Below are 20,774 nucleotides of genomic sequence, written 5' to 3' on the forward strand. Positions count from 1 at the left end.
GTGTCTTGCTCCGTCTGCACAATATGACCACCGGATTCCATTTCAGATGGTTGGACCGTAATAGCGCTCAGTGTGTTAAGAGCTATCAGAAATCGGCCAACACACTGTCCCTCCAGCGATCATTACGCATACGTCCTCACCTACACACCAGGTAACACAAACACACACTACAGCGTGAAAAAAAACCACTTGGCCCTGTCAGATATGGGGTATTGGAGTCCGAATGAGGTCCATTTAGTCGGCTGTGGTCCTTATGGTGGTCTCCATCGCAGAGGTGAGGGCCGGCACAGGGGAGAGAGTGTTTACCTACATCCCTTTATTACCATCTGCTTAATGGCCTATGAATGTCTCCATGGATACTCAAGAGAGAGAGAGAGAGAGAGATGGATGGAGGGACAGAGATGGCTCCGATCGGAAAGGTAGGCTCTCAGCAGGGAACTGCTGTGCGTGTGTGAGTGCGTTTGTTTTAATGCATGTGTGTATGTGCCCAGAGATACTTAGTGCAATGAGTGCAGTACTTCAAATGATTTCAGTTTCCTGTAAGTGCAACATCAAAAAAGAAAAAAACAAAACACGCGAACCAGTGGATGTGTGTGTGTTGATGCGTGTGTGAGTTAGAGCAAGCCTAGGTGTCGGGATGGGGAAGAGAGAGGTGGTTTAATGCAATAAAGCATGTTGTATTGACATCTCTGTTGTGTCTATTGATTCCCCATTATGTCCCTAACAAACCCGGGTGGACATTTTGTCATTCGCAATCACGTTAGCACTGGGACTCGCCGACGTTCCCGCTCAAATCCGATCTATACACACACACACGCTCTCTCTTGCTGAGGACGGCAGGGCTGATCTTCCTTAATCAATACCTGTTTGAGGTTAAAACACTTTACGGCGCATCAAACTGTAAATTTGTATCAGTGTAAACACAGCTCGCTCGCGCAGACAGACCCACGTCGAGTGACCAGATCGCATTTGACCTTTAACCTCAAGCAGACCCCTAAATTCTCTTTAAGTTTACACTGCAACATAAACCTATTTTCTGGTGAATATGGGCTGTGGAAATATTTATTGCATAAGAATCACAAAAACCTATTATTCCATAAAAGTGACCCTGAAAAAGGTTTAGAGAATGCACAAAAAAAGAACAATGGATTACACTTTTTTTTTAATGTGTCCTTGATACTGTGTGATTAAGTACAATGAACTTGGATATTAAAGTCATACTGGCTTAAAAAAACATTGTTGAATCTTGAATAAATTTAAGAGTGATATAAAAACATAGCCTATGTTGTCATAACTTATTATATCATTTTATACAGTGTACTATAGGGTTGGGGTTTGGATTAGCATGTAATTATGCACATTTAATAATTACTGATATAATAACTGTGTAACTTATGTGACAGGCACACTAAAATAAAGTGTTACAGAACAATGCAACAATGTTACTCACAGCACAAGGACGACAACATGACGAGGCCTAAACAGATGATGGTGGATCTCGATAAGCATTCGCTCTCAAGTGCTAAAAACACATAATAAAAGTCCAAAAGTTTCAGACCGCTTGTTTTTTTTTTGTATATCCAAATCGCCAAATGTTGTATACAATTTTCAACAGGTGTAATTTAATAAAAAATATATTTTAAAAAACATATTTTAAATGTCATCTCAGACTTTTAGACCAAAATGTACATCTTGATTTAACAAGCAGAACAGCCAATAAGGATAAGTACGGAAATGTACATCTATTTTCGACACTATAAAGAGCATTGGTTCTATTAGCTACATTCACAACCAAGGCTTAGGGGAATCAACAGAACCAAATCTCAGTGACGCCAAGATTCTACAGCAAGTACTCAGGGTAAAACCTGTAAGATATCTTCATGGTCATCGCCAGGAAAAATCTAGTAAAAACTTTGAACCAATGCCCTTGATAGTGTCTATCATCTGTAAGTAAGGCTGAACATAAATGTACTTTCCCTCACCCAACATAAAGATCCTCACTGGCTGCTCTGCTTGTCACTCTGACCTCTGCAGCATTTAATGTCAGCTGTGGCGCCTGGTGTCCATTTTGAGTCTTATATTATCAAGGAACTGAAAGGTATAACCTATAGCGTTATTTTAAAATCCGAAAAGGTTAGTCTTCAAAACTTGCGGCAACCACACACTTTTCCAATTTCATGGAAAGTCTAATATATATATATATATATATATATATATATATATATATATATATATATATATATTTAACACATTGAGTGATAATGTTATTTCAAAACAAACACAACCGTGTCGGAAAACACTGGACACAAGGTTACACACTAGACAATACAAGTAAAACATGAAAAAAAAATCACATTATCCTGTTCAAAATAAATTTAACATTGTTTTTCCCATGTAAATTGAAGAATGTCTACGTCCTAGCCAATAGAATCATCTTTATTTTACGATCCCATTCACTTCTGTCATAAAAAGCCAAATCCTAACCAACAGCCTCAAACAAGCAAGCCAATCCAATTTTAACACTACCTGCATTTCAAGAAAGCACATCACCATGTGGGCCCATTATGTGGTGCAGCTGAGGAAGGCTTAACGTCTGGCTCTTTGCTCATTTAGGCGCCAGTAATTAAAGACTCTCATATCTAGAGGTGTAGGCCTAAACCTTTTTTCAGGGCAGACGCCAATATTCACTTTTTGATCATGAAAACAAGGCTGTGAGGGACACACTCTATTTAATTGGTTGTATTTTATTAATTTTTAACTATGACGCCAATCGTTCTACTACAGATTGCCCACAACAACAACAACAACAACAAAACAGCAGGGAGGGGGGGGATAGACTTTAGGTCCGTTTGTCCCTCACAACCGCATTTTCAATAACAAAAAAGTACATTAAAAATAGCCTAAATATGGCGTCCAATCTCAATAAGGTCTAGCATATCTACTTTGTAGTTGCCTATACACTTAAAGTTAAAGACAGCCAGAAATTTAGTTTTAAATTTCCTTGTTTCCGTGTGAGGATGTGCCACAAGGTGACAGATGATCTATAAGTGGCATACGTTTAATACATCTGCTGGTTGGAAAATTTCCGCTTCGTTGAATGCCAGACGTTGCGCGCACACGTTGCGCGTACCCGCCCCCCTCACTAATGCAGCACTTTAGAACCAACACTATACCCACAATAAAAAAATACAATGTTCTTTCTTTTCACTAGCCCAAAACTACAAAAAGCTGGTAATACTTCGCATTACATAGTCATGTTACACGTATAATATTACCTAAAAAAAAAAGACTAGGCTACATATTAATAATTTGCACAGAAACTTGGTTAATTAAATTGGGCTACAAGAAGCTTCACTGAATAGCCAATAGGCTAAGCCTATATTATCGCACGTGTTGTTTATTTGTAAAATGAAAAGACACTGCATGAATCCAACAATGTAAAAGTCTAACTAAAAGTCTAAAAATAAAAGTTATTTCTGCCATTTCAAAGCTTTCTTCTTCGCTACAGTCAGTTATTGAAGACTTTAATTTGAGATTAAATAAAGCTAATTGCGTTATTTAACCCTAAAGTGAAAGCACTTAAAATCGACAAAAACATCAACAAATAAAGTGACATTCATTCTCATCATTCTTAGACTTGTCGTTAAATTCACACACTCGCTCTGTCCTTTTCCCCCCAGTGTCTGCGTGTATCGATCTCGGCGGAATCGATAAATTACCATGAATATTCCCTGAACCGGTCGTGAGAAGAGAGTCAGACGGCAGATGGAGCAGCAGATACGGGGAGGACAGAAGCATGAAAGAAGCCAAAAGAGGCCGAGACTAACCATTCAAACAAGGGCAATTATGGCCAGACGTCGTTTCACCTCTAGCCTTCATTAATAGGCTACACACTCAAAATGGCACATTTTAATGATACACACACAAAAACGGATATAACGTTAAGGCTATTTTGTAAGAAATACAAAAAATATGGATTGGGTCTGAACAGGTGTTTCGACTTCACATTTATTTATTTTTTTCTTCTTAATATTGAGGGGGGAAAGTAAAGCTGTTTTCGACATTATTAACCAGAAAAAGGTAAAGGTTTCTCTTACCGGAGTTACCGGAGCGCAGAGGCAGCGGAGACTTGAGTCGCCAGGCGCTGAAATCAGGAGCGGTTCTCTGAAACACTAACGGCACCGGCAAGGGAACAAACATGATCCGTTGTCGTCTGGGCTTTTCTTCTATGGTCTCTTGTGTTTGGCGCTTGTCTTGAGTTTCTTTATCTTTGGTTGCTTTTTTTGTCAAGTAGACTGTTTTGAGGTTGTTCCTTTTTGGTAACAGTTAGTATTTGGTTTAACGTAAGTAAACTGCTCAAGCTATCTTTACATTTTTGGTATTGCGCCTCACAGTCATTACTACTTCCTCGGGGATGCTCTATCTCGGACTGACACACAGACGGATAGTCCGGATCTTTCAAGCGGTCTTAATATCGTCTAGCTATTAAAAGTGTTTTTGTCAATTGCTTAGCTGACAAATCCGTGAATCTAATCAGCAACGTTTAGACATACGCTAGCAAATGTCGAACCGTTGGTTGTAACTATAACTTTTTAACTCGTAAGATTTCCTGGGTTTTGCATATCCCGCGCGAGACCAGGTGTGCGGCCGGTAAACGTCACAATGGCCTTGCGCGCGCCGCGATCTGGTTCCACTTTGGTTTCGCTTTTTAAACAAATCTCGAGTCAAAATTGTGTTCACTTTAGTACAAAAACTATTTGGTTCATTACAATCAATCGCGGCTGCTGGCTTTAAAACGGTTTACAAAGGTTTAACGTGAATATTTGGTTTCTCTATTTGGTTTCTAGCTCTCCTACTGTGTGGTTTATCTCGCGCACCTTGCACGCATTTCAAGCAGCATATGATTTTTTTTGTGTATAAAATATAAAATAATCGCTTAATATATTTAAGTAGTCACGTACGTGTAAGGCTACGCAGCGGCTCTACGCGCTCTCCCTTCGCTTCCACTCACGAGCCAGTAATTAAAACGCAATCAATCGATACATAAAGAAATAAATAAGCAACACTGCTTGGGCACTGAACGAAAACTGAACGAAAAGAAAACAACACGGTACCCGTTAAGCGGAATTCGTCTCTTTGGCTCTGTCCCACCATCCGTCTGTGTGTGCGTGTGTGTCCGTTACGATAGTCCCGTTATCTGGGAACCCCGGTAGCTTGCGAGCTCTGTCCGCCTCCCGGTATGAAAGCAACACTGAAACGAGCGGAGCAGCCGCTATACTCCCCCCGCCCCCCCTTTCTCTCCCTCCATCCATTCCTCCCCCTCTCCCCTTCCCTTTTTTTACTAATCCCATATAAGGCAAGCTATCCTGCGTAATGATCGCTTGATTACTCTTCATTATGATGACTCTGATGATCGCGGTGGGCCGCTGATCGATAGGCTTACACACATTCACAGAGTGGCTTACATCAGGTGATTATATCCTCATCTACATGCAAGTAGCCTATATGTCTGTTGGAAAAGATACGGTCGATTTAAGCGACCATTCCTATGGAGAAGCCATTGATATGTTATGGTGATTATTAACGAAGCTGCATTGTGAATAAGCAACAAACAGAAACCGATTATCGCTACCTCACAAAAGTTTCATTTGTTCTATTGCTAGTCTAGGGTATCTCTCTCTCTCTCTCTCTCTCTCTCTCTCTCTCTCTCTCTTTCTCTCTCACCGATTCTACCTTTCATTCCCTCTTTCCGACACACTGAATGCTGTCAGTAATAAAGCTACAATCTATGTCGCGCACTTACACTCCAGATTATTGCCGACATGGATTTTTTTAAATAGAAAAATCTATACGCTAAACATCGCAGTCAATACGGGAAAAATCGAAAGCGCAGCGCTTGATCCCCCACCCCCAAACGCACACTCGCCCCAATCTTCCTGTCTCTATCTAGGCTATCTATCTGTCTATCTACTATATCCGAAGTCAGAGATTTGATATATATCAATTACAGGGTTATCATCAGATAAAAAAAAATGCAACTAGCCTACATTTTCATATTTGATTTAAAAGATGCATTAATAGCTATTTGATTTTTTTTTAAATGCCATTGCCTACTATTTTATTTGTTAAAAATCATATTTTCCTGCAACACAACAGCCTCACAATGGTTCCTTGAGCTTTATTGTCCCCAAGCACCCCCTCCATTTGACAGATGACATCCGCGTGTCCAACGAGCGAGAGGGGGGGGGTTGACGGAAGAAGGAAAAAAAAAAAAAAAAAAGAAGCGACAAGTTGTCCTTCACGAACCCCCCTCGCCTGAAAGGGCACGCGCTGCGAACCCCCCCATCCAAACTCCTTCCAGACAAAAGCAATTATTTCTTGTAGAATATAGTGTGTTTTGCGCGTCTATAACGCGAGAAGGAAGAAAGGTGTGCAGGCTGAAACATAGTTTCCAAATATGACATTTCCATTTGGTTACATTCAATGGTCAGCTCAGTATGTCCCTGAACACCAGTAGCCATTACGACTGACATGTCATCATTTAAAAAAAAAAAAAATAGAAAACTAAAAATCAATATGCACAGAAAACTCTTTTCTTTCAGAAAAAACATTACAATTGCAAATGTACACAACGATATCAGTTAAAATAGTTTAAGCACCTCTATATAATAAAGTCACAGTAAACACTCTAAAAAAATATTGGGTTGTTTTAAACCAATTTAGGTCGAATACGGACAAACCCAGCTGTTAAATTGCATTTTTTAATCCAACGTTTGGGTTTTTCCATTTTTGAGCCAAAATTGGGTTAAAAAAACCCCAGCATTTTTTATTTGGGGCGGATATTAATATTATTTCATGGCCTCATTATCACTATTTATGTTGTTCTTGTTGTGATAAAAAAATAAACAACTTGGCGATCAATAGAAATAATCATTACCCAGTGCACACATAAAAAAGAAACTTCCTCCTGTGTGTGACTGGGTGGGTGAACCAGACAGCGATAGTGAAAGAGTTCATCGTTAAATGGCAATGTCATGTTGACAAATGCGTTGGTCGAATTAAATTCTCTCTCATCAATAACAAGGCGCCCCAATCAATACCAGCTTACAATTATATCAACACCCCCCTCTTTCTGTAACAAGCAGCTAATACTGTGGCTATAGGACAGATTCCCACTGTGGTGCAACCCGACACACACACACACGGCACACGGAATACAATATCGTTCTTTCTCACAAACATAGACAGATCCAAAAACAACTCTGGATTGCTCCAACACAAATAAGAATATAATGTTAAACTCAGTCTTTGAGCACGTTGCGCATACACATTCCTTAATCACATTCACAAGATGTAAAAATGCTCTATGCTTTAGCCATCATCTGTTCAATTCCTGAATGATGGAGTTAGAAGTGATTCAAGCCAGGACTTACACACTTTCTCTGTTCAGCTGATCTAATGATCAGTGCTGACATATTGTCAATACCCAGCTCAAGTCTGCCAATACCCTTAATACAAATCCATCCTCTGCGCCGTAGCTCTTTTAACACACACGCAGTTGGGTAATAATTGCACAGTGCTAATGTTGTCTACTCTTTATCACCAATAGACATATGGATCTTGTCGTCTTGACAGATAGCATGCCAGCTAATGTTGGGATTTGTAGTTCTTTATGAGATTTCTTGCATACACTTCCATCTCCTAAAGGGATAGTTCACTTTGAAATTAATTTTTGATATGTTTCAGCTTACCTCAAGGGCATCCAAGATGTGGGTGTCTTTGTTTCCACACACAGTATTTTCAATTTTGATATTTTTAGGTCAAACCGTTCTTGTCTGTCAGTCTTATAATGGAGGTATATGGGGTCCACCTTAAAGAGCATGCACAGAGAAGTCCAAATGAAACATGATTTAATGACTCGTAAATGTAAGTATGATGGCTTAAGACACTAAACGAGCGGTTTGTGGGAGAAAACGAAAAGTATTTATATCGTTTTTACATCTTGTAACCACAGCCAAAAAGCGTCCGCGCCTTCAGATCACTTGGACGTGGCTGTGGTTACAAAAGGTAAAAACGATATAAGTACTGTTCGTTTTCTCACACAAACTGCTCGTTTCGTGTCAATGTGTACTTACATTCACGAGTCATTAAATCATGTTTAATCTGGACTTGCCTGTGCATGCTCTTTGAGGTGGACCCCATAGGTCTCCATTATATGACTGACAGACAAGAACGGTTTGACCTAAAAATATAAAAAATTTGAAACTACTGTGGAAACAAAGCTCAGCTAAAACATACCAAAAATTAATTTCAAAGTGAACATGAAGGGAGAAGAACAAGATATTCAATTACAGATGAAGTTAATATTATAATGACTTGAAACATACCACAACAAATGTGCTTTATAATCTGTTTGACCTACACGCTAGGCTGCTTACATCTTTTGCCTTCTTGCATATAGCTTTCCAAACACTCTTACAATATTCCGATTTCACACATTTGCTTATGGGGGCTAAAAATCACAAACAAGATTTTTTTTTATTTCCTTTTTTTTATTAATGCATCCTTTACAGGACCCGCCACAAAGAGTCTTTTCCGTTTCATACAGATTCTACCATCATTCCACGCTATGCTAGCTTTAACACGATCAAAGACTTGGGAAACAGCAGCTGAAGATCCAGCAGTCAGCGCTAGTAAAAGACATCGACCCCCAAAGTGCTTGCGATGTGTCTCGCCCGCAGCGGCCTGCAGCGGCCTAATGCTATGACATGGACGGGGCTATCAGTAGTGCGCAGACTAGCTTGAGAGGGGGAGCTGATTTTGCCCCGTCAGAGACCTGCTGAATATGTGATCCACCGTTACAGCGGAAGAGGATAAAGCCCCAATACAGTCTGTGATCTTTATGGGGTGCCGAGTGTGTGTGTGCGTGGCTACGCAGAGGCAAAAGCTAAAGCACGCGTGTTATTCTGAGCATGTGTGCGGTGGTGTAAACATGCACTTTTCTATGTCCATTATTTGTACTTTTGCATTAAAAATGGATGTTAAATTTCATAAATCAACAATTAAATAGTGAAACCATTTCACTGATGGTTCACAAAAATATTTATAAAATTATAATATTTTTAGGGCTGTCAAACGATTAATCGCATCCAAAATAAAAGTTTGTGTTTATATGCGGGTGCACTGTGTATAATTATTTTATACATATATATATATAAATACACATACATGCTTGTATATATATTTTCATGTATATACTGTATATAGATTTATATATAATTTATATTATATATAAATATAAATATTTATACTGCCCTACAAAGCAAAAAGGCAGTAACTACGCAGAGTGCAGAACTGAGAAAAATGACTTCTGCTAGGGTTTTTTGCAGTTACTGTACAAACGACTACCATTTCTCTCTAAAACGACACGCATTTAAGATAAGATGTTTTGTCACATAACAAAGGATGCCTTGAATGTCATGAAAATTGTAATAATTAATGCTTTACCAAAACTGCAGTTACTGCCTTTTTGCTTTGTATGGCAGTATATATAAATGATATTTTTTCTTAAATATACATGCATGTGTGTGTATTTATATATATACACAAAATAATTATACACAGTGCACCCACATATAGTATGTAAACACAAACTTTTATTTTGGATGCGATTAATCGTGATTAATCATTTGACAGCCCTAAAAAAACAATCATTTGTGTGTTAAGGTATCATTTTTTAAAAGGTCAATATGCCATGCACATTTTCAAAGTAAATTGAGTTGATTTAACTACTCAAACATAAATAACCAATGACTAACCATATCATTAGAGCCACATTTCCAGGTATTTCTAACAAGTTTTTAACTCCTTTTGAGGCTAACAATGACACACGTAACAGATTCCTCCTCTCCCTCTTTCTCGCCTTGTGCATTGAGACTGTGTGTGGGTAGATTTAGAACCGAGATCAATAAGAAATGTAGAAATCAATGCACTTAGCACTAGGAAATCAATGGGCCCTAATCGGGATGCCGATGGCACAAGTCAAAACAATTAAGAGAGAAGAAAAATGTTTAACAACCTCTACTCTCTTGCTTACACAGTGAAGACGAGAGAGAGAGAGAGAGGGGGAGAGAGAAAAAGGAGAACGAGGGGAGCAACGCCGATGAGATTACAGCTGGGAATCCGGAAGCTGAAAAGCTGAACGCTGATAAGTGGGTGAGGAAAAGGGATGTTCAGAGTCAATGAAACTAGAGGAGATGAAGAAAAAACAGAGGACTATGACTTGTAATTATCCAGCAGTGAAGAAAGCGGGACGGGAGGAATTATTTGACGCAAATAATGAACGAGATCCATCGAGAGGACTCAATTATGGAAGTCGGCCAACCTAAATGGACCATCACACAACTTTAAATGGTGACTAAGCAAATTAGGGTGTCAAAGGTTAGCCGCGCACATCCGTGGCCATGTTTTGTATGGGCGAGCGTAGCAGTTGGTTCAACGGTCCCATCAGATGGTCAAACACAGGGGCGCTCATCCATGGGTGAGCATGTCAACCTAGCTGTCAATCACAACGAGGCCCAATTACAGACGCACCTTGACCGAGCCGTAATCAGCCAATCAGGTGAGGCAGAAGCAAAGCAAAGCATTGGATAGCTATGGTGACACAGGTTGACTAGGAACGGGTGGGTTGTGATTTGGGGTCGATCGATGCCTGAACCCCATGCCGACCTCTACCTCATTCTTAAGGCAAGGGGGAAATCAATGCGGAAGGGTCTATGACTCCTGACTAGTGTATGGATTGGTGAAGTGCCAACTAATCAGCGACTTACTGAATGTGACATCACGCCTATTAACCTATTGATATGACACTTGGCGACATGAACAAACATGCACGAGGCTGCGTATTCTCACACTCGCCCGACGTCAAAATACAGTAAACAAGACAATACGGCATATTATTTCTAAATAATTTTTCAATGGGATCAAGTTCAAGAAACGCATTTTTATATATATTGTATTTTTTAAAATGCATTTAATTGCAATTGTTTGTGGCGAAAGAAACAAAATGGACGTTTTAAACATAAAAGAGAAAGAACTGAGGAAAACAATAGACGAGGCACGAGAGGACAACTGCAGGGAGTGTGAGTGAGTGATAAGACGAAGGGAAAAAAAGGGAAAGAGGAAGCAAAGAAGGTTGTATCAAAGGAGGTTACAGAATTAGGGGCTCAAAGGCGAGGGGGGGATACCTCTGATATTTGGGATTAGAAAACATGTGGTGAAGTAGGCAGGGATTAAGCGGGAAGAAAGAAAAAGAGAGGGGTGTTTGGGGGAGGAGAAGTAACAAAACCTATAGGAGTGTGTAAATACTTAGTCTGGAGAATTCTATGGTTAGTGTTTTTTTCTTCTTCCTGGCCTTGCATTCCCTCGTTTGTGTCTTGTTTACTACTATGTATAAAACATTTTTAGCCTATAGCCTATTTTTAAGGTGTATATTTTTGTTAATTGTGTGTGCATACATATAGCTAAGGTTATATAAGCTAACTGAAAAAGGCCTGCAGTGTATTTTTTTTTTTCAACAGCTAGATGACAAAACTCACATTTTGTGAAAGGGAGTCTTACTGTAGTTTTTTTTTATAAAAAGAAAATGAGATATGCACCATCTCTCCTTATTATTGTTTTAAATAAAAAAAGTGCTATATTTTTAGAGGAGAATCCTAAGTGCAATTCATGATGTGACATTTACTTAACATCCTCACACAAGCTTCTATCTCTTCTGGACATCTGTGTGTTTGTTCTTCTCTTCTTTCTCTTTATGTGTGCGAGTGTGTGTGTGTGTGTGTGCGTGCATTTCGGGGCCGTGGGGGTTGATGTTTAGGCACTCTTGAAGGTTATGTTCAGTGTCAGTGGTCAAGGTCAGGTGTTAATTCATGAGAGCGAGAGTGAGAGAAAGAAAGACGTATGGATATAAGAGAGAATCTAGTTAATATAATAGGACCATGGCAGAATCTGACCAAAGGAAAATTCGCACCTAAGACGACAACATCATGACTGTTAGATGACCAATCCTTTCTTCTTTCGTTCTCTCTATTTATCTCTTTCTTTCCACCCCTTACCAGTTTGACCACAGGGGTCAGCCTGCAGCGAATGAGGTCATTCGTCTGGGATGAAATTGACCTTCAACCCCTCAACTTGATCGCTTGCCCGCATTCTAACCACCTGGACAACCAACCAGCAGAGAGCTCACGGAGCGTGCGTGTGTGTGCATGCGTATGTGTGTTTGTCGTGAAGCAATCAAATCATTTTATTCATTCTGTACATAAAACATTAATGGATAAATGGCAAACCTTTTTTGGCAATGTATTATAATTATTTTTGCCCATTCAAAGGAACTTTTTGGATTTATATATTCAGATCTTGTGCCTTGTTTGAAGTAATACTTACTGTACTTACATAAAAAAATGCATGCATGCATGCACACACACACATGTGTGTGTAATGACAGAAAAAGCCTAAGCAAAGCATTGATGTTGGAGGTCAATATGATCAATAATCCTTATGATGGCACATCAAAAAGTCAATGATCAGATCAAGATAATCAATTGATTCAACCAGACCAAATATGACATCCACACTGTTTCCATTATATAGGCCTGCACGTGTCCAGCGAAATTCATTTCAAACAAATCACACCATGAAATATCATTACTTAATATCTATAAAATGAACATTACATACATTTGAGATTATTTAACATATATTTTTATATCATACAAGTATAGAATAAAATAAAATAATATAATATCTTGGTCTTGGTATATTTAAAATTGTCTATTGGTTTTCATTTAGGTAGAAATGGCTATATGAATACGAATGGATATTTACAGAACTCCAATATAAGGTCTCTGGATGTCTAATATTTTATATTGTTTGGATGTGTATGCTGGACATGTGCTTCTTCACTAATGAAAAATAGAGCAATAAAGACAGAAGACGATGCGCGCTCTCGCGGCCAGTGCGTCAGGAGACTGACCAGCTGCCCTTTGACACCGAGGTCGCGAGCTAATGGGCTTTGCACAGCTTTGCACATTGTGTGGACAAATGGTATTTTTTAGCGTTAATGTCAAGGTTGTTTTTCCCCCTTTATATTTAGATCGTCAAAGCCTTTTGAACCAGAAGTTGATGTTTAAATTGTTGTTAAAACTGACAGATCGATACTATTTTGCCGCTTTTTGCTGAGGTGAGCGAAATGTTCTAAAATACCAGGGAAAACAACGAACCCGACGAGTCCTTCAAGACAAAACATAAGGTTTTCACTCATCTATCCTCCCGTTTAAAATGCGAACGATATGTCCCATAGGCTACTAATATATTTATGATATATGTGGAAACACTGATTTATCATTTAATTTGTTATGTAATATTTCTACGTGATTTTGAGTCAATTATTAAGATACAACTTTACAAAATATAAATGTATTTTGTAGCATATGCATGCATATGATAATAATAATTGCATTTATTATATTTATGTCTTAAAGCAATACCAAAAAAATGGTGTGCATACAGAGTAAAGCAAATACATTGCATAGATTTTACGTCCGGTTTTACCAACAATTATAAGTTCAGTTTCCTTTTAGTAATTCTGTCATTTGAAATAAATAGATACATTTATTATAAATCTAAATACACATTAAGGAATTAAACAAATATGTTCCTACATAAATTATAAAAGCATGCACGGATTAATAGCAGCTCTTACACGAGGTACACATTTTTGCCAGCAACTAGCATTTAATAAATGCATATTTGCATTTTTAAAATTCAAATATCTAAATGTTATTTCAGGTCGTGAATAAAAAGACTGTAGTAAATATTGTTTCAGTTCTCAATCGAAATTTTGACGATTGAAGTTATAGGGATTAATTGACAGAATTAATATTCAAGTTTGTACATACATTTGCGTTTATTTTATACTCAAGATTTTAATATGTTCGTTAGATTAAAGTCTTGAGTAAGGCATGTTTGCTTTTTGAATATGCAAAAATGCAAATATGTTAATGCATAATTAAACACTAAATGCAAATGCTTCCATATTATAAATTGTAACCTTTTAGCAATATGTTACATCATGAACATGACATATCTAAAAGCAATAAATATATTTGAAACAATGCAACACTAATATTTTAACTAAATTGTAAATTGTAAATTCTATTATTTATTTTTTAAGCACTAGCCTACACTAAATACCACAAAAAAATGTCGTCAAGGTAAAGTATTAAATAAAACCTTCAGCAAACATTGGATTAAACACAGCAATCGAAAACTATCAAATTATTAGATTATAAAACAGAAATATGGGCGGAATACTTTTTATTCCGTTCCGAATTAGACTAGTGAACATAAGAAAAGTTTGGATATTGTATTATTAACAAATAAAGCTTAAGAAAAAGCTTAAGCTAGACACGTGTATGTAGCCTATTTGTTTGTTTTGTTTTTTTTTTTGGTTTTTTTTCTTGAATACAAGTAATGAAAACGTCTGGTTAAATATCATATTCATTTAACAGGCAAACCATCTCCAAACAATTGACGTTAAAAATCTTAAATCCGCGTTTTCCTCAAATTATGTCTTCATAATAACCTTACTTTAACCCTTAAACGAATGTTCCAATGAAATGAAAAATGGTTGTCTTAAGCGTTATGTTGGGTGGATTCATGTAGGTTAGTTGACACTTTTTGGACAATTATTTGCTCAAAATTCTAAGATTTCATAAATTATAGCTCTATAGCCTACAAATATAAAAACGTTGTATCGTGAAGCCCTTTACACTGCCAATACAGCTTCATTAAGACAGACAGACAGAGTTTAAACCTGGAAGATGTTCTCTGAATCTTTGTAGATTGTAGCCAGTCTCTCTCTCTCTCTCTCTCTCTCTCTCTAGATAGAGAGATACCAGCCGCGCGCTCGAGACTTCAAACAGGCGCGCCCTGGGAGGAAGTGTCTCTCGCGCACCTCTCGACCTGTCGATATCCCGATGGCAGTTCGCTCTTTATAAAAGTCACAATTCCATCCTTTTAATTGATTTCTCATAATTAACTCAGTGTGTTCATCGATTTTCACTCGACGGCGCATCGGCCTCTCTATCCAGGAACACTTCGGTCGCGAACATAAGGCCTTATTATTTTGGCGTTAACTGAAGCCAAATAAATATTGACCACATTCAATATCAATTAAAGCCCAACGGCACTAAATAATCCCACTGTTTCTGCCACCGGGGTGCCCTCGACAGGTGGAAAGGTCGTCAAAATGGCGGGAACACGTGTATTTTAAAGGTGGACATACACACATTTTTCCTTTAGTTATATCCTCTGTTTTGTCATTTGATATAGATACATTTAATATACATTTAAATATGAATTAAGCAAATACATTAACATATTCATAACATAAATGGTCAAAAAAATGCATGCTACCAGACCTGCACAACTTTATCTGACAAGCCATGTGAGAGAATAAGGATTACGCACTGTGTGTGTGTGTGTAGACTTAAGATGCAAGAACCTTTAAGTCAGTCTGACATTTTTCTTTTAAATGAGCATTTTACTGTATTTAATTTTACACTTAGTGACATTTTTGAAAATAAGGCATTTCTAAAATGGAATAATAACCCTTTCATTGCTGTTAAAATTATATATACAGCAATGAGAATATTTAAGCACTGCTCTCTCAATGTCAGTAGTAGTTGTCCTTCATTTTTGTGAACCTCTTCAATCTTCTTAAAATTATAACAGTTCCTATTCAAGCTATTAAAATATATTTATCTGTGACCAGCACGGTAGGGTGAAAGCTGGGAACCACAGGTTTCCAAGGTCCATCAAGTCCAAATTTTTATATTTTTAAAAAGGTAAAAATCCCAGAATTTCAAGCTATCGGTGAAAATCCAGCTCTGAAATTCAAGAACAGAGAAAGACAGTGAGAGAGCAAAGCAAGGACAGGAGAAAGGTTTATCACAGCTTTATCAAATGGGGCACCTGACAGGATAATGGTCACTAACTCAATGTGTAATTATCAGAGAGCGGGAGGGTCAATCTTGCACATACTCTACGCATCTATATCACACAAAAAAACCAACATTGCTTTCTCAAATGATGGTTGCATGTGCATTAAGTTAAATTAAATTGATCAAATACAACATTTTACAATTATTACACTGCCTATTTTTAGCATTGCATTTTCCCAAAAAGTAAGGCTATGCTTTTAAATATGAAATGTAGTGGCAAATAAACAGAATGCCAAGATAAAAGAGGCTGAATGGATGGAGAGAAGCAACAGAAATGTTTGAAGGAAAGAAACGGTCAAAAAGAGGAAGGGAGTGAATAAAGGGGCTGAGAGGGGAAAAAAAGTAGGAAGAAATAAGATGGTGTAAGAGTGGATCAGAGAAAGAGAGAGGGGCGAAAGAACGCGGGTGGAGGGAGGGATGTAGAGGCCCCTTCTCTGTAGAATCAAACCCCTCATGAATTAAACGCTTTAAGGCTCTGAATAGGAGGCACGTGCAGGAGGCCTCCGAGAATAAAAAACGCTCACCCCATCTGGCTCTTTCAGGGAGAAAGAGTGAGCAAGAAAGAAAGTGGAAGATCAATGGGCGTGACATGGCGAGAAACCGACGGAACAACAACCAAGTGCGATATATTTGGGGGTCTATGCAAAAACACAGCATTACGAATATGATTTTCACGTTATTAACATGAGGACACAAACTTGAACAGTTGTCATCACCAACCTTTAATCTGTGAGCGACCTTCAGACACTTTTTTCCCTGCGTCCCTCACCCTCCATCTCTCCTTCTCTCACTTTCCCTTGTTGTACCCAGCATCCTGGCTGTTTCCATGACGACCGAGTGGATACTGATGGGGAAAAGGGGCACATTTGTGAGGGAGCCAGAGTTATTGAGAGTGGGACTCCAATTGATGGACATTGACACATTTAAAATCCATCATATATCATTTATTATTGGATGAGCTTTATCATTCTGCATGTATGCACAGTTATATTATAATATGACCCAAGTAAAACTCACACAATACTGTGAGGATATAATGCAAGTCATCATGAATTCAAAACTGACGCACTCTATTCTAAAGAGAAAAAAAATTGGCTTTGTAATATCTCATCAAAATATGCAAAAACTTTCTAATGGGTAAAATAAAATCTCTCTCCAACTTATTTGTCATTAAATATCCTTCTTCATAGGCAGGGCAGTTTGTGTGGCTACCGTGAAAAACACAACTGGCAAAAGGTTTACACACATTGAACATATTTTAACACGCTTTAATATCTAATTTCTTCTGGACATTTCATGGATGGATCAATGACTGTAAAGTTTCCCAAAATGAGCCTGAATATGCCATTTGGTACAGTTGCAGAAAATATTAAATTATGATAGCTTGTAATGTAAACAAAAAAAATAGATACTTCACAAGACGATATTTATCAAAGCTCTATAGTGGTTTTTGTGGGGGTAAAACTTAATGCTGTGCAATAAAATGATTGAGAAATGTACAAATCATTTTTTTAAAATGATTTTCCACCTTAAAATATCACTAGGTTATTATGTTTAAAGATTTCAAAGCAAAAAGACGACCTGAAGGACATTTTTAGACTTATACTAAAAGTCTACATTGCTGAATAAATGTTGTAGATTGTATTCAAGGTATTGGTATTGGTCCTGTTGATAATTTACAGGCCTTAGAAATTTGTGTATCAAATATGATACTGTAGGATTTATGTGGTTAATGCCAGTTGAGCTAACTCTTTCCTCAAGAAAGAAAAGTAATATGTTGAATAGCACTATCAGTGCTTGTCAAGGCTTTATTAAATCACAGATAGACTACTACACCTCAGTCTTGGTCCACCTGTATCTGCTATACGGTCCTTCGAGCGCATCCAAAATGCTGCCGCTCGACTTGTATTTAACCTCAGGAAATTCTCTCATTTTCCGCCTGTGCTCAGCTCACTACACGGACTGCCAGTAACTGTAAGAATTAAACCCAAGTCACTGTTCCTCGCCTGCAATAGCCAGCAGAACCATTACCTAAAATCCTTCATCAAAATGGTACACTCCAGTCTGGTCACTGCAATCAGCCATTTCTGGTGGCTTAAATCCCCTCAAAGCGAAGAGTTCCTGCTCACCCAAGTCCAGAATTTTCTATCGGGTTCTTCATTGGGACAAACTCCAAATATTAAATATCATAACAGCTCATCGGTTCAAATCAAAGCTTTCAGATAGATACACCTTGTTATGCGTTACCGCCCCAAAACATATTGGCTTTATTGAAACGTGTCTAAACTTCATTCATCTGCAACTGTAAGATGTTATTTCTTGGTTTTTTTTGACTGGATCTTTAGGCCAGGCCTACACAGCCTAAAATGGTTGCTGTGTTTTGGAGCATGGCACTGGTTTATCCAACAAACCTGGTCATAGGTGTTTGGGACATGGTTGCTGCTCAACTAGCCAATAACCAGCTTGTTCCAACTAAAAACCAACTATCTTCTTACTAAACACAAGCTGGATACATTTTTATTTATTTATTGTGAGTGACTGTCGCACATTTCTCTGTACGTGACTCGAAATTTGAGATGAGTCTAGTCGTTTTTGAGAAAGCGTTTGCTAACATGTAAACAAACATTTTAACTATAAACCAGTAAGGTAAGGTATAAGGGCGTAATAATAAGAGTTTATAGCCAACCTATTCGTTTATTTTATTGCCACAAAATAATTTACGTCTTGTTTTGAATCCCTTTTGGCTGGAATACACAAATCAAACAAAAGCAGAATAACATTTCAAAATTAAATCGTGTCAGTAGCCCCTTTAAAGTGATAAGCAAGCACAAGTGTGAATAAGCTCAAATATGTAAGAATATCACCTGGATATAAGGATTAATTTCGATACGGAGAATCTTGAATCTTCATTCGTCAAATGAAACATTGAACTCGGAGGTTCAAATAAAAATCAAAAGGAAATCACATGATTTGGCGAGTTTGGTCGCCATCTAGCGGTGTGAATCGCTCTCTACAGGGAGGGAATCAGAATCAAAATGATCAGGATCATCATGTGTCCAAATGCCTTGTGAAGACTGCTACTGGCGAATTACTTTTTGAGGTTTAAACCCCCCATATGAAGTAAAAGCGGGAGGATGAGGGAGTCTAAAGTATATAGATTTCAATAATTTCAGTAGCGACTCAAGTTATTACGACAAAAGTTAGTCAAAGTGCACTACCGGTTCGCCTCAGGAGATAACCATAGCAACACTTCGCAGCTGGAGAGCTTTCCAGGAAGATTCGATAAGCTATTATAGATTTACATAGGCTATAACAAAAATATCCCCCCAAAAATTACCAAAAAGTGTTTTATACATCGACCGAAAGAAAACACGCGAAAATGACTTAAGTTCATTTTGTCATAGGCCTAGCCAACGTTGTTCCTATGTGTCAGTGTCACTGATATAGAATGATTATATAGGCCTAGTCCTTATAGATCAGTGGTCAGTGTGAGTATGAAGTAGAGAGCAGGCCAAAACGGTCCTTTATTGACCTTATTCACAGCAGCGCCATCTTTGATTTTGAATGGAAGCAAGGCTGTGAGGCCATAGACATGAGTCTTCAGGGTTGTACTATATTTAAGGTGTTTTTGGATTGTTCTGCAGACAAAACATTGCAAAAACATCTTTTCAAGAAACTTCAGTAGACAAAAAAATAAATAAAAAAACAGACAATTTGAGCTGTGGAAAGTAGGCCTACAAGTGATGTTTTTTGCAGCGAATGCCATTGAAAAAACGGCCCTCACACACAGCCTCGCTTTTTCATACCTGTCATGGCGCTGCTCTGAATATGGTCTATTGGCATTGATGGTTCAATGAAGAACCTTTAAGATCCAGCCTTTCCATTCAACCAAAGTTTCTTCATAGTGGAAAAAGATTTTCAGATTTTTAAAATGTTCTTCACACTGTAAAAACATATTTTCATGATTTGTAATCATAACATTTTTTTCTTTTGTCAAATCAACTTAGATAATTTATGTAGGCCTAGTTCTGATAACATAATATTTTGAGTTTCTGATGCTTAAATCAATCTCCTTCATTGTATTTACTCAATTTTTCCAGTTCAATGAACTTAAAATTTTAAGGCAACCAGGTTACTTCATTTTTTTTTTAAGTTAAACCAACAATATTTAATGGTTAATTTAAGAACAGTTCACAAAAATGGTTCTTCTATGGCATTGCTGTGAAACCCCCTATATTTTTAAGAACGCACACAACATAAACAGCCAAACACAAGCATCCTGAATGAACATGACCTGCACTCATCACACACCCAAACACACACAGCATGTCCACAATTAGTTTTCACCCAAACATTACTGGTCAGCCCAATGACCCCTCCCCATCTCGATGACCCTGACGACCTAGGCACCATGGCAACCCTGTGACCTATCCGGTTCAACCTATCAGTTGCCAAGGAGACAACCTTGGAGCACATCTGACCATTGCCCCCTCCCTTCCCCCTTTCTGCTGAGACGAGGCAAGCGATCGATATTCTATCACACAGAACAGTGGAGCGAGAGAGGGAGAGGGGGAAAGGGGGAGAGAGAGAGCAAGAGAGAGAGAGAGAGAGATTGGGGGTCTGCATTGAGCAGAAAGATTAAAGCAGGCAGGACAGCTGACAAGGGGAGTGTGTGTGTATGTGTGTGTGTTTCATAATGAGGAGACATATTTC

At 38.1% G+C, this 20,774-nt stretch overlaps 1 protein-coding gene and 1 long non-coding RNA gene across 4 annotated transcripts in view; both read right to left on the reverse strand.

The window, feature by feature from the left end:
• Positions 1-4,471, reverse strand: part of pou2f2a (POU class 2 homeobox 2a) — a 51,860-nt gene extending 47,389 nt beyond the window's left edge. For 2 of the 3 annotated variants that reach the window (XM_089122676.1, XM_089122675.1), the window contains exon 1: positions 4,098-4,471. In XM_089122676.1, coding sequence (XP_088978802.1) covers positions 4,098-4,200 — 103 coding nt within the window. In that variant the 5' untranslated portion in view covers positions 4,201-4,471. The remainder of the gene's footprint in view (positions 1-4,097) is intronic. The other variant, XM_089122677.1, reaches the window with a different exon arrangement.
• An 11,224-nt stretch (positions 4,472-15,695) lies between these two features.
• Positions 15,696-19,010, reverse strand: LOC148970873 (uncharacterized). Its single transcript, XR_016147229.1, has 3 exons — positions 18,926-19,010; positions 16,782-16,905; positions 15,696-15,947 (listed from the first exon to the last, which is right to left on the reverse strand). It is a non-coding gene; the product is annotated as an uncharacterized LOC148970873 (long non-coding RNA).
• Positions 19,011-20,774: the final 1,764 nt, after the last annotated feature.

This window comes from Pimephales promelas, chromosome 18, assembly GCF_988280905.1.
Source record: "Pimephales promelas chromosome 18, fPimPro1.hap1.1, whole genome shotgun sequence".
In the NCBI taxonomy this organism is placed as follows: domain Eukaryota; kingdom Metazoa; phylum Chordata; class Actinopteri; order Cypriniformes; family Leuciscidae; genus Pimephales; species Pimephales promelas.